General features: G+C 49.6%; 1 protein-coding gene across 2 annotated transcripts in view; it reads right to left on the reverse strand.

Moving 5' to 3' along the window:
• Positions 1-3,399: 3,399 nt before the first annotated feature.
• LOC140429614 (coiled-coil domain-containing protein 192-like) overlaps positions 3,400-23,049 on the reverse strand; it is a 126,572-nt gene continuing 106,922 nt past the window's right edge. For both annotated transcript variants that reach the window (XM_072516859.1, XM_072516858.1), the window contains exon 7: positions 3,400-4,327. In XM_072516859.1, the coding sequence (XP_072372960.1) occupies positions 3,954-4,327 (374 nt within the window). In that variant the 3' untranslated portion in view covers positions 3,400-3,953. The remainder of the gene's footprint in view (positions 4,328-23,049) is intronic.

Consider the following 23,049-nt stretch of genomic DNA (forward strand, 5'->3'; position numbering starts at 1 on the left):
CATTCAAAGCAGATGGGCGGCTCTACCACTTCCTAAGGGTTCCCTTCGGTGTCACTAATACAATTCTCGGTTTTCCCCCTGTCGACAGAGGCCCGCCAGGCCTTCAGCCGCATAAAGGCGGACATCGTAAAGGCCACGATGCACGCAATCGATGAATCCCTTCCCTTCCAAGTCAAGAGCGACGCGTCTGACGTAGCTCTGGCGGCCACCCTCAACCAAGCGGGCAGGCCCGTGGTCTTCTTCTCACGCACTCACCATGCTTCAGAAATCCGTCATTCCTCCGTTGAAAAGGAGGCCCAGGCCATAGTAGAAGCTGTGCAGCACTAGAGGCATTACCTGGCCGGCAGGAGATTCACGCTCCTCACTGACCAACGGTCGGTAGCTTTCATGTTCGATAATGCACAGCGGGGCAAGATAAAGAACGATAAGATCTTACGGTGGAGGATCGAGCTCTCCACCTACAACTATGAGATCTTGTATCGTCCCAGGAAGCTAAACAAGCCTCCTGATGCCCTATCCCGCGGCACATGTGCCAACGCTCAAGTGGACCGCCTCCGGGCCCTCCATGAGGATCTCTCGATTCTTCCATTTTATCAAGACCCGCACTCTGCCCTACTCCCTCGAGGAGATCAGGACCGCCACCAGGAACTGCCAATCTGCGTGGAGTGCAAGCCGCACTTCTACATGCCAGAGAAAGTGCACCTGATAAAGGCTTCCCAGCCCTTTGAACGCCTCAGTATGGACTTCAAAGGGCTCCTCCCCTCCACCAACCGCAACACGTACTTCCTGAACGTGATTGACGAGTACTCCCGGGTCTCATTCGCCATCCTCTGCCCCGAAATGACCGCCTCCACCGTATCTTTACCCTGTTCGGTTTCACCACCTACATACACAGCGATAGGGGGTCCTCCTTTATGAGCGATGAACTGCGTCAATTCCTGCTCAGCAAGGGCATCGCCTCGAGCAAGACGACTAGTTACAACCCCCAGGGTAACGGACAGGCAGAGAGGGAGAACAGAACGGTCTGGAAGACCGTCCTGCTGGCCCTATGGTCCAGGTATCTCCCAGTCTCCCGCTGGCAGGACGTCCTTGCCGATGCACTCCACTCCATCTGATCACTGCTGTGTACCACGACAAACGAAACACCTCATGAACATCTCCTTGCCTTCCCTAGGAAGTCCTCCTCCGGGACCTCGCTCCCAACCTGGCTGCAGCTCCTGGACCCATTCTGCTCCACAAACACGTGCGGGCACACAAGTCGGACCCATTGGTAGAGAGGGTCCACCTCCTTCACGCTAACCCTCAGTACACCTAGGTGGCGTACCCCGACGGCCGGCAGGATACGGTCCCCCTACATGACCTGGCGCCCGCTGGATCCCCCCCACCCCCCCCCCCACCAACCCCACCCTCCCTCCCACTGGCGCACCCCATGGCTGCCCCCTTCCCAGGTGGATCAGTTCTTCCACTGGTCCCACCCAGGGATGATGAAGCTACCGAAGAAGCCGAAGTCACGCTCCCGGAGTCACGGAGGCCCGAGTCGGCGCCTGCATAACCGCCAAAACTGTGACGATCACAGAGGATGACCAGGGTCCCCGATCGACTAACTGCTTCATTCTGATATGTACATGTAAAATGAACACTGTAAATAGTTGTGACATGTAATAAGGCAAAACACTGGATCACCGACGGGTATCACCATAACCTTTACCACTGTATGACGCGAGACCACAACCCCCGCCGGACTCTTTTTTTAACAGGGGTGAATGTGTTATTAGGGGTCGGTATTAGGGGTATTACAGTACCTAGGTTGAGGCTGTAAGATCATTGGTGTGGGAGGTACCTGAGACAGGAAGATCAGTGGTGAAGCCTGCCTGCTGGTTCCACCCAGTAAGGCGGAGTATAAGAGTCTGTGTCTCCCTAGCAGCTGTATTCTGTACCTGCGCTGCTGGGGGAAACATCTAGTCCAATAAAGCCTTTAATTGCCATCCAATCTCGCTTCTGGAGTCATTGATCAAGCATCAGCTCCCTTCTGGCATTTTTTTTACCCCTATTTATTTTTTCCCTCCCATTTTGTTTTTACCTTTCTTTTCCTCTTTCCCCACCCCCCCTTTTTCTTTTCCCCTCCTTTCTCTCCTTTACCACTTTTTAAAAAAATAAAATTATTTTCAAGAGAATTTGTTTAGTTAAAAAAAAGGTGGGGAAAAAAAGTGAAAAAATGTCTTTCTCTTTAAAATTTTTCTTTTCAAAGTTTTGTTTTTGCAGGAGGGAAGTTCTTTTTTCTTTTCCCTCACTCACCCAGGGTTGAGAGAGAGAGAGGCTTCTGGCCGGGAGTCTCGCTTTGTTCCTGCCTCATGGTCGCCGCCGGGGCGGGAGTCGGTCCTTGCTGCTGGCTCGGTCCCTGCTGCTGGCTCGGTCCCCGCTTTGGTCCCTGCCTTGGTCCGGGCCGTCGCTCGACTTACCCTGCTCTCTCCTGCTGCCAGTGGGTGGGGGGGTTCGTCGGTCGTTCCTGCTGGCTCAGTCTCTGCTTTAATCCGGGCCCGCCGTTCATCCTGCCCTGCAGGGGGGTGGTTGGGGGGGGGGTTGACGCCGGATTGCTTCGCTCCCGAGCGCCCAGTTTTCCCGCTCTAATGAGCTTTGGAGTCCGGGTTTTTCTTCGTCCCCACTCTCTTGTTGCGGGGGCGGGGAAGCCCAGACCCCAAATGGGTGAATTTGCGCCCTTGGCTGCAAGCTCTCGGCGAGGAGCGGGATGCAACTTTGTTCCCCTCCAGGAGCTCCTCCACCCGCGACTGCTCTCTTCCAGATTTACATATTTAAGTGTGCAGTTAAGCTCACTAAAATATGTTCATGCCGGAGTTACCCAAGCTGCTGGGTCGAACGGCCTCGCCTCGGAGAACTCAAGCAGGTGCCATTTAGCACTGGTTTCCACAAACGTGGACCAGGCGTGCCAAAACTTTTGGGGGGGAGAGGGTCTCCCAGTCGATCAGGGGCCTCCGGGTGGTCAGGCTTTGGGCAGGGTGGAACCCTGGCACTCCAGATGCCACCTGGGCACCATCAGCCTGGCACCCTGGCAATGCCACCCAGGCCGTGTTGGGGATTGGGCCAGGGGTGCCCTGCCCTGCCTTATGAGGAGGGGGGCTCAAGGACCCCCGAATTGGAAAGTTTGGCATGGGGGTGGGGGTCCAGAGACCAGTAAAGGAAATGAGCCAAAGTGCAGCCTCGGTGGGGCATTCCTCGCCGAAGCCCGAAAATAAAGTAGAGCTATTTTAATAGTGGCAGGACTTTGTTTCATTTGCATTAAATTGTACCCACAGAATACAATATAATACTTAATTTCTTTTGCTGCATTTAATTTGATTTCTGTAATTGGGGCATGTGAATTTAGATTTATTCAGACACCGCTATGGTCCATATTTTTAATGGTAATTTAAATCCAAAGGTAAAATGTACATAAATTAGACTGATTTTTATGATAAATATGTGGACATGACGACAGTAACAGGCTAATATTGTTGCCACAGTTCCACTAAATTGTAACTCTAAAACTGAGTTTGCATGGCTCTCATGCTGTAATTTATTGTACCAGAGCTGGAGCTAATGGGAACAAATTTTCTGATTTATGTTGGATGGCTTATTAGGTTTTAATGCAAAATCTGTTTTAGAAAAGCAAGAAAACCTTGCATTTAGGTAGCACCATTCACATCAGGATATCCCAAAACATTTTGCTGCCAATGAAGTATTTCTGAACTGTAGTCATTGTTGTAATGCAGGAAACGTTAATTTAGTTCATATTATTCACATTTTCCAAAGCACCCGTCTCATCTGCTGTCCCGGATATCCTGCTCTCAGTGGCCATGACAAAAGCAACACAACTGCTCAATTGATCTTCAAATGTACCGCAGTGACATGCTTTTGAATTAGCATCCTTAACTCCTTTAAGATAGGATTAGCCTTGATCATTTTTTTCCATTATAAGACCTATCTGAGGTCAAGTTATCCGCTGGAAAGGGCAGTTTTCCTAAACTTTGATCACTTTCTGTCGTGCTGGTGTTATTGTTAAGTGGTGCTGGTAAATAAGGCTGCAGCAACCCAGGCGCTGAGGCTCCAGCAGCTGGTTGAGCGAGCAGTTGTGCTTCAAGTCCACTCAGCCGCGCTTCTTTCTCTTTCAAAGTCTTTTCCAGAAGGAATATTTTTTCTTGTTGTTGTGACAATTGACTTGACAGTTCAAGGACAAGACGTACTCGACTTTCACCTCCAACACCAAGCTCATGATGTTCAATGTCATCGCTGTTGCCACCTTCTTTCAAATGCTTATTGTTGAATCTTTGTTCTGTAAGATGAAAGATAACAAACATAGTAATCTCATTGCTTACATTTTTGATATACTAAAGGATGTTTTATGATTTTATGCTGTTGATTAGGACCCTCGCCCACCAGCAGCATAGGCATGTAAATTATTCATTACGCATCCTCAGTCACTTTTATATTGCTAGGCTTCACGGCCCTGAAAACCTGCACAGGTATGATCCGTACATTTATGGCAGGATTGCGCACACTGAGAAGCTATACTGCTGAATCCTCTGGAATTTGGCGAGTCGAGGGACGGGTCTCAACTTATGAGTCTTTGCTGGTGTATGGCCAAATATGTGGAGACACCTGTTAAAGACCCTTGAAACGCAGGTAGTTGACCTTGGAGGAGAAGGGGCTAGGCAAATCGTATCAAAAATATTTAACCAAAAATGACAGATCTCGGCAGCTCATGGGCTGTATTCTTTGATCCCTGACGCACGACATCGGTGGCCATTTTGCACCGGTTTTCCTGAAAACACCGTTTTGACGCCGGCATTGGGGACTTAGTCTCTCAAACAGAGAATCCAGCCCCAGATCTCAATCTTGAACTGAACTGACAAGTTGCCACCAGTTGTGGTAAGGTGCACCTAATCAGTAGCAAATGTACCTGTGATGATGCTGCGGCTGATTTATACAATGGAGCAAAGATCAGGGACCCCAGACATAGGGAGCTCCTGACTCTGCCCCCATGAGGTGACTCACGAAAGTGCAAGTTCAGGCTGAAACCCAGTCTGCTCGTTTGCAGCTGTCCCCAGTATTTCTATTAAATCTATGGCAGGAATCCATCAAAATGGCTCCAGATCTTTAACCCTAGATATTTATATATATCTCCTTCCTATCTTTTGAACCCTCCAATCCTGAAATGAATTGATGCTGGGGTAAAGTTGTCATGGATTCTGGCAAAAGTCCAGTCTCAAGAGGTCAATCTTTCTGTTTGGGTCGATGCAGCAAATACTGGGAGGTTATTTGATCTTGGGATGCAACAGAGCTGACGCTTATCCAATATTTGCAACATCCATAATTACCAACTGGTACTACTGGGTAGCAATGACTGTAGGCGGTCCAACTGATATTGTGTTCTTTTACTGTCTGGAGCATTGAAGCTGATAGTAATATGCTGCCTGTGCTAATTCAGAAACTGTCGAATGGGCTAATCAGATAGCGTATTTACCCATCAAGCCATTGAGAGGGCTTGTAGTTGAGGCATTAAATTTAAGATATTCCATGGGTATTATTATCCACACATCCTGCCTCATAATTTCCTGATGCAATGTTCCAGCTCCCTGTTCCTGACACCACATTACGTCATGTGTCCACAAATCAAAGACAAACTGCAAATTAAATGTGTGATTGCATATGGAGGGAAACAAAATAGCTAAAGGCAATAGGCGTGACAGGGTCGAGCAGTTCATCAGAATGAGGTAAAGCCAATTCTTGGCAATGATACAATACTTTAATTGTAAGGGAGTGGTATAGATAATCAAAACAATTATGAGTAAAAGTTCAGAGATGCAGAGACATTCTTATTCAAGCCATGTCCTAAGTATGGTTAGTTTTCAGGTTATTTTTCCCAAAAGTAATACAGTTGGCCAGTTGAGTTTTTTGTTGATGTGACTAGATTTGAAATTGATGCTGTACTTATATTATCTATTGGAAATTTATCAGTTGTGTTCATTTGCACTTAGCAAGATTCACAAACAAAAAGAACAAGATGGTGGGGGTGAAATTGGGTTTTTGGGCTTTCTGAGTCTCCTTTCTAAAATGACATTTGCAGCACATGCACACACTTCTGAGGCAAAGTGTACCTGACGCCATATTGGTAAAGGGGCTAGTGGCACTTATCTAATGTTCCCGGAACTCTGTCGAGTAGACAGATCATGACATCAGTCAGTATGTAACATTGATCTAATGCCAGGGCTGCCATTTTGAAGCAACAGGCTGTTACCTGTGTCCTCTCTTAACCTTGCACAGCTGAACATGTGTTCAACTGCAGAAAGGACATCCCACTTTGCCCTTGCCTCCAGTACAATTTAAAGATATCAACTATTTACAAGTTACACCACGAGTCCGGTGGTGGCGGCAATGCTAAAGATCTGGGGCCAGTGGAGACGGCACAGGGGTGCAATGGGAGCCTCGGTGTGGTCCCCGATCAGGGGTAACCATCGGTTCATCCCAGGGAGGATGGACGGGGGGTTTCAGAGCTGGTACCGGGCAGGGATTAGAAGAATGGGGGACCTGTTCATTGACGGGTCGTTTGCGAGCCTAGGGGCACTGGAGGAGAGGTTTGGGCTACCCCCGGGAAATGCTTTCAGGTACATGCAAGTGAGGGCGTTTGTGAGGCGACAGGTGAGGGAATTCCCATTGCTCCCGGAGCAGGAGATTCAAGATAGGGTGATTTCGGGTGTATGGGTCGGAGAGGGCAAGGTGTCGGCGATATACCAGGAGATGAAAGAAGAGGGGGAGGCATTGGTAGAGGAGCTGAAGGGTAAATGGGAGGAGGAGCTGGGGGAGGAGATTGAGGAGGGGCTATGGGCTGATGCCGTAAGTAGGGTTAATTCCTCTTCTTCGTGTGCCAGGCTTAGCCTGATACAATTTAAGGTGGTTCATAGAGCGCACATGACGGGGGCGAGGTTGAGTAGGTTTTTTGGGATAGAGGACAGATGCGGGAGGTGCTCAGGAAGTCTGGCAAACCATGTCCATATGTTTTGGTCATGCCCGGCACTGGAGGGGTTCTGGAGGGGAGTGGCGGGAACAGTATCTAAGGTGGTGAAAGTCCGGGTCAAGCCAAGCTGGGGGCTAGCACTATTTGGAGTAGTGGACGAGCCGGGAGTGCAGGAGGCAAAACAGGCCGGCATACTGGCCTTTGCGTCCCTATTAGCCCGGCGAAGAATCTTGTTAATGTGGAAAGAGGCGAAGCCCCCCAGCGTGGAGACCTGGATAAACGATATGGCAGGGTTTATCAAATTGGAGCGGATAAAGTTTGTCTTGAGAGGGTCTACGCAGGGGTTCTACAGGCGGTGGCAACCGTTCCTAGACTATCTCGCGGAGCGTTAGATGAAGGTCGGTCAGCAGCAGCAGCAACCCAGGGGGGCGGGTGGGGGGGGGGGGGGGGGGGGGAGGCGGGGATGTCCTGCGTTTGGGGGGGGGGGGGGCAGGGGGGCTTGTTTGGGGGGTATTTGAGCAAGAAATTACATGAAGGATCTGGAAAACTGACATGTACGTGAGGAATCCAATGTACAAAGCTCTGTATCATATCGATTTGCTATGTTCATGTCTTGCTATGTGCGCTTTCTTTCTTTTTGTTAAGGGGGGGGTTTGTTTGTAAGGGTGAAAAGCTGTGTTAAAATTCATAATAAATATATTTTTTTAAAAAACTACTTACAAGTTAGTTGCTGGGTTATTGTTTTCTGGCTGTTGCTGCAATTCAACTGGTTTTTGGTGGTTTCAGGTATCTTCATTAGACATAGGAGCAGAATTAGGCCATTTGGCCCATCGAGTCTGCTCTGCCATTCGATCATGGCTGATCTCATCCTGGCCTTAACTCCACCATCCTGCCCGTTCTCCATAACCCTTTGACCCATTACCAATTAAAAATCTGTCTAACTCCTCCTTAAATTTACTCACTATCCCAGCATCCACTGCACTCTGGGATAGTGAATTCCACAGATTCACAATCATTTGGGAGAAGTAGTTTCTCCTCAACTCTGTTTTAAATTTGCTACCTCTTATCCTAAGACTGTGACCTCTTGTTCTAGAATGCCCCACAAGATGAAGCATCCACTCCATGTCTACTTTATCCATTCAATTATCATTTTGTGTACCTCAATTTGATCTCCCCTCATTCAGCGAAACTCTAGAGACTATATGTGGTTAATTGTTTATTTGCTTACTTAAAATCTTGGGTGAGTTGTTCCCACACATGCATAGATTAGAAACATTTCCTTATAGTATTGTGCACGAATTGGAGAATAGACAGTGCAGATCAAGCTGCTGGAATCGAAACAACATGAGCAAGTTGAGAGGTTGGGGGATGGAGAAACAAGGCTCTCCGAAGATGCCTTATCTGTAGAGGATATTAAAGAAGTGGATCTGACACATGCAGATCAGCTCTGTCCTGTCCTCTAAATCAGTGGGGGGCAACATGCTGCCTGGGGCAACACGCAGCCCATCTGGGTTCTGAGTGAGAACCATGGCATATTTTGTTGACTGTTGCACGGTAGCATTGTGGATAGCACAATTGCTTCACAGCTCCAGGGTCCCAGGTTCGATTCCGGCTTGGGTCATTGTCTGTGCGGAGTCTGCACATCCTCCCCGTGTGTGCATGGATTTCCTTCGGGTGCTCCGGTTTCCTCCCACAGTCCAAAGATGTGCAGGTTTGGTGGATTGGCCATGATAAACTGCCCTTAGTGTCCAAAATTGCCCTTTGTGTTGGGTGGGGTTACTGGGTTATGGGGATAGGGTGGAGGTGTTGACCTTGGGTAGGGTGCTCTTTCCAAGAGCCGGTGCAGACTCGATGGGCCGAATGGCCTCCTTCTGCACTGTAAATTCTATGTTGCGCACGTGCAGGATTGCCACATTCTGCTGGTTTCCATCCACGTAGCTTTTTTACTCCTGGTATAACTAAAGTGATACGTACGTAAAGCAAGGGCAAGCGAAGTGAGGTCCGTGCTGATTGCACCCAACATTGACTGTGAGAGCTGTGTTCTCCCTCTGCGTCCAATCAAGCATAAATATTTATTTTGTTTCTACCACTTGAGGTTGATGACAGTTCTATTAATATATGAATGATTAAACATTTTCTTTAACTTGTTATGAAATATTTGGAGTGTATTAAATGTATTCAATCTGATTCAAGGGTCATAGTTAGTGAACATGCTGGATTTCAATCTTGTGTGCCATTCAGATGAAGAAGGACAACTCATGCAGCCCACTCACAACTTCAGTATTTGAGCCAATGGCTCTGACTGAAAACTTTTTTTTTTTTTGTCGCTTCCGACATTGTCGGGGGCAGGGTCCCCTCCTCTCTTGCCTCATTAAAGGTCCTCACCAGTAGCGGGACCAACAGGTCTGCGTACTTCCTGTAGAACTCCACCGGGAATCCGTCCGGTCCCGGGGCCTTCCCCGCCTGCATGCTCCCCAAACCCTTGCTCAGCTCCTCCAACCCAATTGGTGCCCCCAAACCAGCCACCTCTTGCTCCTCCACCCTCGGGAATCTCAGCTGATCTAGGAATCGTCTCATCCCCTCTTCCCTCGCTGGGGGCTGGGATCTGTACAGCTCTTCATAAAAGGCCTTGAATACCTCGTTTATTTTCGACGCACTCCGAACCGTGGCTCCCCTTCCATCTTTGTCTCCCCCTATTTCCCTCGCTGCCATCCTCTTACGGAGCTGGTGTGCCAGCATCCGACTAGCCTTTTCCCCATACTCGTAGGTCGCCCCCTGCGCTTTCCTCCACTGTGCCTCCGCCTTCCCTGTGGTCAACAGGTCAAACTCCGTCTGGAGCCGTCGTCTTTCCCCAAGTAATCTTTCCTCCGGGGCCTCTGCGTATATCCTGTCCACTCTCAAAATCTCCCCCACTAACCTCTCCCTTTCCACACCCTCTGTCTTCTCCCTATGAGCCCTAATGGAAATGAGCTCTCCCATGATCACCGCCTTCAACGCCTCCCATACCACCCCCACCCGCACCTCCCCGTTGTCGTTGGCCTCCAAGTACCTTTCGATACACCCCCTCACCTTCCCACACACCACCTCGTCCGCCAGCAGTCCCACATCCAGCCGCCACAACGGGCGTTGGTCCCTCTCCTCTCCCAGCTCCAGTTCCACCGAGTGCGGGGCATGGTCCGAAACGGCTATAGCCAAATACTCCGTCCCCTCCACCCTCGGGATGAGCGACCTACCCAGAACAGAGAAATCTATCCGGGAGTAGGCTTTGTGTACATGGGAGAAGAAAGAAAATTCCCTGGCATGCGGCCTTGCAAACCGCCATGGGTCCACTCCCCCATCTGATCCATAAACCCCCTAAGTACCTTGGCCGCCGCCGGCCTCTTTCCAGTCCTTGATTTGGAGCGGTTCAGTGCTCGATCCAACACTGTATTGAAGTCCCCTCCCATTATCAGGCCTTCTATATTCAGGTCCGGAATGCGCCCCAACATGCGCTTCATGAATCCTGCATCATCCCAGTTCGGGGCGTATACGTTTACCAACACCATCCATGTCCCTTGCAGCCTACCGCTCACCATTACATATCGCCCTCCATTGTCCGCTACGATAGTCTTGGCCTCAAATGACACCCGCTTTCCCACCAATATTGCCACCCATCTATTCTTCGCGTCCAGTCCCGAGTGGAATACCTGTCCTACCCATCCCTTTCTTAGCCTGACCTGGTCCGCCACTTCAGGTGTGTCTCTTGGAGCATGGCCACGTCCGCCTTCAGTCCTTTTAAGTGCGCGAACACTCAAGCCCTCTTCACCGGCCCATTCAGGCCCCTCACATTCCACGTTATCACGTGGCGGGGGGCTCTCACCACCCCCCCCCCCACGCCCCGCCGACTAGCCAGCTCCTTTTCTGGGCCAGTCCCGTGTCCACGCCTCCCTCACCCTCCAGTCCCCCAGAAGGGGGACCCCCGTCCCGACCACCTCTTCTGTGTCCCATTCCCTTTCGGCCAGTGCAGCAGCAACCCTTTCCCCCCCCTCCCCTCCCCCCCCCGCAAGACCCCTGTCAAGCTTTTTTGCTCCCCCCATGTCACTCCCGTAAGTCAGCTAACGCCTGCTGACCCCGGCTTCCCCCGCCATCCCATTGACCTCCCCGCTTGGGAGTCTCCCAATCCATATGCATTCCTTCGTTCCCCTTCCCGCCTTTCCAAAGCCCGTTCCGCCCCCTCTGGCGCAGCTCCTGTCGTGGCCTTGTCTCTCTCCCCCAGCCCATGTAACATTTCCTGCGCGTGATTGACCCCCTATATACAACAACCATCACACATCAAACCCCAAAACATCCCCTCCACCCTCACAAACCCTCATTTAGAGTCCAACTTTTCGGCTTGTACAAAGGTCCACGCCTCTTCAGGCGTTTCAAAGTAATAGTGTTGGCCCTTGTATGTGACCCACAGTCGCGCTGGCTGCAGCATTCCGAATTTCACTTCTTTCCGGTACAACACCGCTTTGGCCCGGTTGAAACCCGCTCTCCGCTTTGCAACCTCCGTGCTCCAGTCCGGGTATATTCGGATCTCTGCATTGTCCCACTTACTGCTCCGCTCCTTCTTGGCCTATCTCAGGACCCACTCTCTGTCCGTGAACCGGTGGAACCTCACCACCATCGCCCTCGGCGGCTCATTTGCCTGGGGCTTCTTCGCCAGCACCCGATGTGCCCCGTCCAACTACAGCGGCCTCGAAGGGGCCTTTGTGCCCATCATCGCCTCGAGCATCGTGCTCGCATATGCCCCGGCAGCAGCCCCCTCCATTCCCTCAGGGAGACCCAGGATTCACAGCTTCTTTCTCCTCAACCTGTTCTCCAGGTCTTCGAGTCTTCCCGCCCACCTCTTGTGTAGCGCTTCGTTCTGCTCCACTCTCACCGCCAGGTCCACGAGCTCGTCCTCGTTCTGACTGACTCTTTTCTGTACCTCCTGGATCTTAGCTTCGTGGGCCTTCTGGGTGATCCCGAGTCCTTCAATTGCCGAAAGCATAGGCGCCAACATCTCCTTGCGCATCTCCTCGCGCTGCTCCTTGAAGCAGTGCTTGATGAACTCGTGCAGCTCCCCTTTGTCCCTGGCCGCCGCCATTTTGTTTTCTTCCTCTCGCTTCTCCCGTTGCTCCAGTGCCGCTCCTTTGGCCGTTACACTTCTGGTCCGTTTCATAGAAGTTGGAAGGGGATCTCTCTCTTCCCTTCCCCACGGGCTGCGTCAAAAAAAAAAAAAGTTCTGTTGGGGCTCCTCTAACGAGCCCGAAAGTCCGTGGTAGCGGGAGCTGCCGAATCGTACGGCTTAGCTCCGCATAGCCGCAACCGGAAGTCGAGAGGGAATACTTTTGGCAGTGTTCGCTTCACCAATCTGCCCCAAAAAGTCTATGGAAACTCCTGAAAAAGGTCTGGGAGTCCGGCGACTAGGGGATTTTCACATTTCACTGCAGTGTTAATGTAAGCCTACTTGTAACACTAATAAAGATTTATATTATATATTGTATTAAGGCATTACACCACAAAAGTAAAAAGTGCAAGCTTCCACCATTAACAGCTTCTCTGTCAGAAGAGATTGTGGGATAAGGGAGAAGTGAAGAGGATTAGGTGTGGGGATATCTTCACCTTCTATCGATTCAGCTCCACTGGTGGCCACTGACTCAGCAATGGCCCTTTGCATAATTGTCAGCACCATCTCATCCATGGGGGTTAGAACATGCAGGTGTACCTCTGCTCCATTGTGTGTCATTTTCTCCTGAAATTAGGATGTTTGCCCATGAGTGTTGTGCAAACTGTGCTGGTGATGTGATGAATGGCACCCCGCTTGCCAGTGCAGGAAGAGAGTGGGGCGAAATTTTAAAATGGGGGTTAGATCCTGCGCCTTGGGTAATTCCGAAGAGAGCATTTTCAAGTGAGCCCGACAATACACTTGAATATGCAAATCTGGGTCCTGCCCATTGTGGGCGGGGTTCAGATTGCGACACCTAGCGAGACCCTGTTAGATCCTCTGCCAGGGTCAGATATTATCGATTGTTGCACAGCACACAATTCTCAATGATCTCACACCTCCAGCAGCCAGAATGCACCTTCCCTTTCAAAGGTGCAGGCTAACTTTCAGTAATACAGGCTAGCTTTAAGTAGCACTAGAAAGTAACTATATCAGAACCCCTGCGATGGATGAAGCAAATGAACAGTTCAGACAACACTGGCTGCATGCAGAAACAGTCAGAATGACCAGCTGCTTCAAAGTTGGCATCCTGCCAATATGCCACTGAACAGGGAAAGGTTAACTGTACAACACAATCCCCTCACCTGTTTTCCAGGATTAACCCTTTGATCCCCCAATCTACTTCAGCACTTCTTCCTCCCCGCTGTTACCAGACTCCTAACGACCCTCTTATGGACTGACCTCATTAACACTACACCCCTGTATGCTTCACCTGATGCCAGTGTTTATGTAGTTACATTGTGTACCTTGTGATGCCGTATTATGTATTTTCTTTTATTTCCTTTTCTTTTCAGGTAATGTTCTGTTCAGCTGCTCGCAGAAAAATACTTTTCACTGTACCTCGGTACACATGACAATAAACAAATCCAATCCACTATTACTTGAAGGATAAATGTTGGCCAGGACAACAGTAGAATTCCCATGCTTTTATTTTAATAGTACCATGGGATATTTTACATTCAGCTGAAACAGTAGATGTGACCTCGCTTTAACTACTCTGATGTGATTGGCTCTGGATCCACCTAACCTGTACATCTTTTGGAATGTGGGAGTAAACCAAAGCACCTTGAGGAAACCCATGGTGACACGGGAGAATGTGCAAACGCCACACAGAGACAGTCACCCAAGGCTAGAATTGAACCTGGGTCCCTGGTGCTGTGGGTCAGAAATGCTGACCACCATGCAACCTTCCTGCACACTCTCAGCATTTCCTATATGGACAGCTGTGTAAAAGCGGATAGGGCATAAAGTGTACATGGGGTAAGAGCCAGGAGAGAACAGCAAGTTGTGATTTTCACTGTCGGAAGGTGCAAAAATTGCTGTGTGGTCCACGATCTGGTACTGGAGACATGAACAGCTTTGAATGCCTGAGGTAAAGAATTCTAAGCCTTATCTTGAGCTATGCGAGGAATCAGATTTAAAGTTGAATTTGCCTCTGAGATAGAGGCTGCTGTATGACCTTCGGGAAGGGTGGGTGAGATGGCTGGAAAAAGCAAGGGCACATCCCCGTGGCCTCTTCTTCATCATTCCTTGCCTCGTAAGCTGAGAGGGCAATATTTCAGACTGCCAATCTTGCTGGGTGTGCAGATTGTTGTCCATGAAGGAAGGAAGGCTGAAGAATGGGGTGCAGGACCCACGCACCAGGCATGCAGAGAAAGGTGGTGATAGAAGTGTACAGCTGAAGCCATGGTAACAGAGCATGAGCTGGCAGAGCTCATGAACCCCTCTGTCGCTCTGTTCCTCCCCCTCCCAACCCCCCGCCGCATCACAACAGCAAGAAGGTGAGTTAATACCCTGAGCAAAGAGTGTACTGGAACAGATATAGCTTCTTCGAAATAACTGAAAGGGAGTGCAATTCTGAGAATATCTTGGGAAATGGCCAGAGAAATCTGTGCCATGTTAGAAAGGTGCCTAAGTCCTATCAATTGCAGTGAAAGTTATCACGACCCTCAACCTTTATGCAGTTATCTCTTTCCAGGGTTCTGCTACAGACCTCTGTGGCATCTCACAATCAGCTGCCCACATGTGCATAACTTCAGGACCCAATGCTCTTTTCGATAGAGTTGGGGAGGACGTTAATTTTCCAATAAATCAGACCCCAACAGCAACAAGTTTCATGTCAATAGCTGCCTTTCTACAAGTGCAATGTGTGATGGATTGCACACACATCACCATTAAAACACATATACAAATAGAAAATCTTTTCATTCCATCAACATGCAACTTGTGTGAAACCATAATTTGTTTCCTCCAAATCTGCACACAATTTCCTGGAAGCTGCTATGACTCTCTCATCCTGAGGGAGTTAAACTTGTTACACTGGCACGGTAGCACAGTGGTTAGCACTGTTGCTTCACAGGGCCAGAGTCCCAGGTTCGATTCCCGGTTTGGGTCACTGTTTGTGGGGAGTCTGCACGTTCTCCCCGTGTCTGCGTGGGTTTCCTCTGGGTGCTCCAGTTTCCTCCCACAAGTCCTGAAAGACGTGCTGCTAGGTAAGTTGGACATTCTGAATTATCCCTCTGTGTACCCGAACAGGTGCCGGAGTGTGGCGACTAGGGGATTTTCACAGTAACTTTGTTGCAGTGTTAATGTAAGCATACTTGTGACAATAAAGATTATTATTATTAACATTATTATATTTTCGAGCCAGACCTCAGGTCCACGGCTAGATACTGGATGTCAAATGTTACTCATTGAGGACTAAAATAGGAAAAAGACACTGGATGCTGGTGAACTGATATAAATACAGAAAGTGCTGGGAAAATTCAGCAGCTCTGGCAGCAACCGTAGAAAGAAAAACAGAGTCAATGTTATGAGTTCAATGTAACTCTTCTTCAGCATTATAATAGCAGTCACCTGCAGACCAGAGCACTCATCTAGTACGCTACTGGCTTTTTAAAAATGCATTTCCAATACCTTGACCACTCGGGAGGAGCACTACAATACGTCTCTGTGAGGGTTTAAAGGATAGCGGTGACTTACTACACGCTGCGTAATATTGTGCTACTAAAGACTGTAACAGATTCAAGATCCAGAGGCTGGTGAAGTAGACCGCTCATTAGATCAAGAGGTGGAGGAGTAGGTGGAGCCATCTGCCTCAGGAGAAGATGTAACCGAAGAGGAAGAACACGTGGGTGAGGGGGACAACGGGCAAAATAATGAGAGGTATCCCCAGGTACCTGGAGATTGCTCAGCACATAACGTCATAGTCAACAGGGATGACTTAATTTACAGAGGGACTTAGCGACAGAGGGGTTCTGTGATGGAAGAACCCTGTGATAGATAGATCCAGTTACAGAGCAACTCAGTGACAGAGGGACCCAGTGACAGAGGGACCCAGTGACTGAGGGGTCCCTGTGACAGAGGAGTCCCTGTGACAGAGGGGTCCCTGTGACAGTGGGACCCAGTGACAGAAGGACCCAGTGACAGAGGGACCCATGACAGAGGGATCCCTGTGACAGAGGGACCCAGTGACAGAGGGACCCAGTGACAGGGGATCCAGTGACAGAGGGACCCAGTGACCGGGGACCCAGTGACAGAGGGACCCATGACAGAGGGATCCCTGTGACAGAGGGACCCAGTGACAGGGGACCCAGGGAGAGAGGGATCCCTGTGACAGTGGGGTCCCTGTGACAGTGGAGTCCCTGTGACAGTGGGGTCCCTGTAACAGTGGGGCCTGCAAATATTTTTCAGAGGTTGTCAAATAAACGGTGAAAAATTCACCTGGTCAGTACCAGGTCTGATCCTACGTCAGGACTGCTCCTGTGTGGTGTCAGTTGAGACTTGGGATGTGCAGATGTGGTGGATGCACCAACAGAAATGCTGAAAGTCGGGACTGGGCAGCAGAATGTATAACTAGCACCACCCAAGTGTCAGGCAATGACCAACTTCCACATGAGAGAATCTAGCCATCTATCCTTGACATCCAATGTCATTATCATCACTGAATCCCCCATTATCAACATCTTGGAGATTACCATTGGTCAAAAAACTGAACTGGACCAGCCAGAACAGCACTGTGGGCTGCAAGAGCAAGTTGGAGGCTGAGAATTCTGAGTTAGGTAATTCACCTCTTGACTCCCCAAAGCAAGCCAGGATTGTGTTGGAATACTCTCCATTTGCCTGAATGAATGCAGCTCCAACTACACTCTGGTAGCTTGACACCATCCAGGACAAAGCAGTCTGCACGATTGCCACCCCTTTTTGCACCCTAAACATTGTCTCCCTCCAACACTGATGCATTGTGTCAGCAGTGAGTACCATCCTCAAGATGCACAGCTGCAACCAAGGCTCTTTCAACAAACCCACGACCTCTACCACCTAGAAGGAAAGCAGAGCAGATGCATGGGAACACCATCACTGTCAAGGTCCCCTCAAAGTCACAAACCATCCCCATTTCTTCAACAAGCAAAATACTGTGGATTCTGGAATCTGAAAAAAGAACAGAGGGTGTCGAGAAAACTCAACAGGTCAGGTAGCATCTGAAGGAGAGGAAGCAGAATTAACATTTTGAGTCCATTTAGCTCTTCATCTGAACTAAAAAGCAACTCTGTAATTCAGGATAAGGGGTTGATCATTTAGGACTAAGATGAAGAGAAACTACTTCATCCAAGGGGTTGTGAATTTTTGGTGTTCTCTGATCCAGAGTGTTGAGTATGCTCCATCGTTGAATACATTTAAGGTTAGGATATGGGGAGAAGGTGGGAAAGTGGAGGTGAAACCTAAGTTCAGCCATGAGCATATTGAATGACAGAGCTTGCTCGAAGGGCTTTGTACATCAATTTCTTGCCAGCTCCTCAATACTATGGGCTTAAAGTTCAGGAAAAGGAGACAAAAAACTAATCGAAACAAAATATACCCATAAACAACAAACTGATGCCACCATCACCTTCCCAATCCCCCACTCCACACACATATATCAAATTTGCCTCATTGAGGGCCAGGTTTTCACAAGTCAGGATGATTTTGGAGTCCTTAAGAAAAGTTTGGTGTGACCTGGATGCAGAAGCCCCGCCCTCATTTTTAGTTGATGCAATTTTGCCGATCGGAAAAATGGGGTGGGACAGCTGTGAAAGACAAATATGCAGGGCCATATGAAAATGGTACTGACTTTAAACAGACCCCATTTTCACTGTTCCAGGGACCTTGTGCTACAATATGGGATTAACAAATTTATGGAGGAGACATAAAAATTTTTTAAAGATGGATAAGATCTGTTAAGTGTCATGATCTGGGGCTGTCAGGTGGCACAAGGGACACAGTGATGTGGGGTGAAGGCATGGGATTGTTTGGCTGGCGTGAGGACGAGGGGGCCTAACAGATTTCTATAAAACTGGATCGAAGTCTCAGAGAATCAAGGCAGCTTTCAAACCAACCTGTCTTGGCATTCACTTGGCTCCGAGGCTGACTTTGAACTGCCTCTGGAAGCATCGGGCCAAACTCAGTCACCCACCTTCTCTGAGTTAAAGTTGTATGTGACAGGGCGCTTTATATCAAGGTGGGTCTGCGAAGCCGGAAAATTTACCGACTCGAGCTACCCGTCTGAGTGGTGGCAATCTGATACGTAATCGTCCAATTAACCAAAGGAACATTCTAATGAACTGGGACATCATGCAGTCAAGATACGAAGTGCACTATAATGTACTCATATGGTCAACAATTCATCAGAAATTGGGATTCGAACCTCATCACTCATTATTTGTGCTGAGCCTCAATGTCTAGAGGCCTGTTAGATAAGGACAAATTTGTGTCAGTTACCTCAACAGCTGTTAGAGTCATAGAGCTCTACAGTACAGGAAAGGCCCTTCGGCCCATCACATCTGTGCTGGTCAGAAACAACCTAACTTTTCCGTTCCTATTGTCATGTGAGAGTACCTTTAAGAAATGGGTGTTCATAAATGGGTGTGTATGTAAGTATCTGTAGTGAGAGTACCTTTAAGAGATGGGTGTTTATTACTGCATTGATGTCAGAGAGTGGGTGGAGCTGGGCTGTCTGTCAGCTTTTTACTTTCGTTTTAGGCTGTTTGCTGCAGGGTGTGTTTTAGTTTTGTTTTCAGAGCTGGATAGCTACAGTCACAGCCAGAAGGTGTATTGGAGTCTTTCTCTGTAATCTAAAAACTGTAAATTGATCCTGGTGATTTAAAACTAATAACAGTAATGACTTTACCCTGATGCGCTTCTGGTAAAAGGTGTTTTAAATCTTATGGATGTCAAAAGGAAAGCTTAAAGGATTACTTAGTGTTGTATTCTTTGGGGGTTGTATTTGAATTAATGGTTGCCAAGATGTTCACTGTATGTTTTAAAAGGGTTAACTTGAGTTCATAGAATAAATATTGTTTTGCTTTAAAAAACTTTTCCATTTCTGCTGTACCACACCTGTAGAGTGGGCCGTGTGCTCCCCATACCACAATCTATTCAAAGTTGTGGGTCATGTGAACTCCATGATACACTTTGGGGTTCTCTAAACCCTGGCCCATAACATTATTTTCTAGCACTTGGCCTTGTATGCCTTTACATTTCAAGTGCACATCTAAATACTTCTTAAATGTTATGAGAGTCTCTGCCTCTACCACCCTTTCAGGCAGTGTGTTCCAGACTCCCACCACCCTCTGGGTGAAAAGGTTTTCCCTCACATTCCCTCTAAACCTCCTGCCTCTTACTTTAAATCTATGTGCATTGGCCATTGATCCCTCCACCAAGGGGAAAAGTTTGTTCCTGTCTATTCTCTCTATGCCCCTCATAATTTTATACATCTCAGTCATGTCCCCCTCAGTCTTCGCTGCTCCAAGGAAAATAACCTGTCTAAAACTCTCCAACCCATGCACCATCCTGGTAAATCTCCTCCGCCCCCTGTCCAGTGCTATCATTTCTCTCTTATAATGTGGATTCCAGAATTGCACACAATACTCTAGCTGTGGCCTAACCAGCGTTTTATATAGTTCCAGCATAACCTCCCTGCTCTTAAACTCTATGCCTCAGCTAATAAAGGCAAGTATACCATATACATTCTGAACTACAGCATCCACCTGCTCTGCTACCTTGAGGGACCAGTGCACGTGCACAGCAAGGTCCCACTGATCCTTGGTGCTTCCCAGAATCCTGTTGTTTATCATGTATTCCCTTGCCTTGTTTTCCTGCCCAAGTGCATCACCTCACACTTACTTTTGCCCATTGGCAAACCCAACTCTGTTGACCCTGCAAGGTCCTCCTTACTAACATCTGGGGGCTTGTGCCAAAGTTGGGAGAGCTGTCTCACAGACTAGTTAAGCAACAGCCTGACATTCATACTCACAGAATCATACCCGACAGACAATGTTCCAGACAGCACTATCACCATTCCTGTGTATGTCCTGCCTCACCTGCAGGACAGATGCAGCAGAGGTGGTGGCACAGTGGTATACAATCGGACTTCAGGTTAAACATGGGCAAGGAAACCTCCTGATTACCAAGTCCTGGCCTCTATCAGCTGATGAATCAGTACTCCTCCATGTAGAACACCACTCAGAACCAGGTGGAGGACCTTTTTTCCATATAAAAGTAAGTTTAAAAATATACACTTCTACTTTTGAGGGTAGCTTCCAAAGACTCTCTTTTGGGAATGTTGCTTATTTTGACACACAAAACTTTGCAGTGCATGCCCCACAACAGCAATGTTCAGCGGCAATACATTGAATGGAAAGGATTCACAAGATTCAAGAGACCCAGGGTGCGATTAAATGGCCATGTTGTGCTTAAGAGCGCAACGAGGCCGTTAGATTGCAGGAGAGGCCAAAAATGAGAATTGTGCCGGGCGCCGATCAGTTTGCGATCTAACCGGCCCGCTCCTGTTGGTGAAATCTGGAACCTGCCGTAGCATGGCAATAAACCAATAATCACCATTTGAGGCCAATTTCCATACAATTAACGGGAGGAACCTCTTAGCTAACGGCCTCCCATAATCTAACCGCCTCCCCAACAAGTGGTCACGCGGGCGCTGATTAGTACGCCTTTTTAAAAATGTGAAGTTGGCGGAAGGGCTGCTGCAAGGACCCGAGAAGGTGAGTAGCCATCTTTGCTCCCGGACAATGAACCCGTGGGCACTGGGGTTGCTGTCCCGGTGCTAGGAGGAGAGTGCCGGGGGACCACTCTTGGTTGGAGTGGCCCGACGTCAGAGGGGAGGGGTTATTGTGGGACGGGGGGTAGCTGCCCATGGCGGGGGGGGGGGGGGGGGGGGGGGGGATGGGGGGGCATGGCAGAAGGCTATTGCTTATTGGGAATTGGCAGTAGTAGTTAAATGAGCACTTCACACCTCTCAAGTGGATCCCCATGGGTAGGCGTTCCAGCATCTGGGAGTTATTACTTAGCATCCCAATCAGACTTTGATGCCTGGAAGCTGTGCCTGGGCACTGCAGGAGGCAACACCACGGATGCAACAGCTAACATCCGAACACCCAGGGGCTGGGCCCCAGCACCGGGGACAAATCGGCGACCAGCGGGTGGGGAGGGTACCAGCGCCCGGTCCAGGTAACGTTACGTGCAGTTGTCTGGTGTACAGGGTGTGGGGTCCAGTGAGCAGGGTACCCCGTTGCAGCCGGGGGTGCGTGGGTAGGGCATGCCGGGTGGCAGGGAGCAATGGGGGAATGGGGGGGGGGGGAGGCGTGAGCAATGGGGGAATGTAGGGTCCTGGGGAGGAAGATACCATTGGTTATCAGTCTCACACATTCTCCAATTCCTTATAGATATCGCACGGAATGGATGATATCTTTCACCCCACGGTGTCTGCCCTCGCAGGCAGCCAGACACCGGAGGAGGCGGAGGCTAATGTGCAGGGCCCTGCCCCGCATCCTGAGGACCCAGCCATCCATCAGGCCAGGGAGGGCCCCATAGGAGGAGACTAGCAATGGCCCAAAGTGTACAGATGTCACTGGTCTTTCGAATAAACAATGGGCAGCGTGTGTCATAGGAGGAAGCGCCTCAAGGAGATGGTGCGGCACCTGTGCCATGTCCTTGCAGACATTACACCACATGGAGGAGGATACCGCTCCCAGTGGCCATCAAGATCATCGCAACCCTGAACTTCTACACCTCAGGATCATTCCAGGGACTTGTGTGGCATCTCACAAGCTACAGCCCACAAGTGTATTTCTGAGGTCACGGATGTCCTATTTGCCTGGGCAGTGAACTATATAAACTTTTCCATGCACCAGGCCCTACAGGATACCTGGGCAGCAGGTCTGTCCTCCATCACTAGGATGCCCCAGGTCCAGGTGATAGTAGATGGCACGCATGTCACATTGCGCTCACCGGGCCATCTGGGAGTGCCCAACATCAACAGGAAGGGGTTGCACTCCCTGAATGTCCAGCTCGTGTACGCCCACCACATGAAGATCATGCACGTCTGTGCATGCTTCCCAGGGAGTGTGCACGTCCACTACATCCTGGGCCAATCAGACATCCCCGGCCTCTTGAAAGACCACCCTAGGATGGCCGGCAGACTCTTGGGGGATAAAGGGTACCTGCTGAGGACCAGGCTAATGATGCCAGTACAGAGGCTGATGGCTGATGCGGGGACCCGATGCAACGAGGCCCCTGTGGCCACCTGGGCTGTCACTGAGCGGTGTATCGGAAACCTCAAAATGTGGTTCTGATACCTCGATCACTCTGGTGGTGCACTGCAGTACACCCCCCGGAGGGTCGCCCGCTTTGTGGTGGTCTGCTGTGCCCTCCACAGCCTGGCGCAACAGCGGGGAGACGTGCTGGAGGTGGAGGAGAAACCTGCTGCCCAGACATCCTGTAGCGCCTGGTGCATGCCAAACTCTATATAGTTCGCTGGGCAAACAGGACATCCGTGACCTCAGAAATACACTTGTGGACTGTAGCTTGTGAGATGCCACACAAGTCCCCGCTGGAACCCTGGGATGATCCTGAGGCGTAGACTTTCAGGGCTGCGATGACCTTGATGACCGCCAGGAGCAGGTATCCTCCTCCATGTGGTGTCAAGTCTGCAAGGACATGGTACAGATGCTGCACCAACTCGTTGTTGAGCCCATGGAGCGCTCGCCTGACTTCAGCCTGTTCGCTGAGTGCTCATTCACACCCATCGCCTCCAGGTGGTGTGCTTGGATGGGAGAGGGGAGGAGGCATCTGGGACCTCCATGTCTGGGGAGTGGGGTCAAGGTATTGGTGCTTGGCCTGCATTTCGCAAGAGGCATTATATTTCTTGAGTGCAACGTTTCTTAATGCTATACATATGTATCCTCAACTGCCCCAATCCCCCAATGGTGCCACTCCACTCTCCCCACTGCTCTCAAACCCTCCCCCGCATCCCTTC

Source organism: Scyliorhinus torazame, chromosome 9, assembly GCF_047496885.1.
Source record: "Scyliorhinus torazame isolate Kashiwa2021f chromosome 9, sScyTor2.1, whole genome shotgun sequence".
Classification (NCBI taxonomy): domain Eukaryota; kingdom Metazoa; phylum Chordata; class Chondrichthyes; order Carcharhiniformes; family Scyliorhinidae; genus Scyliorhinus; species Scyliorhinus torazame.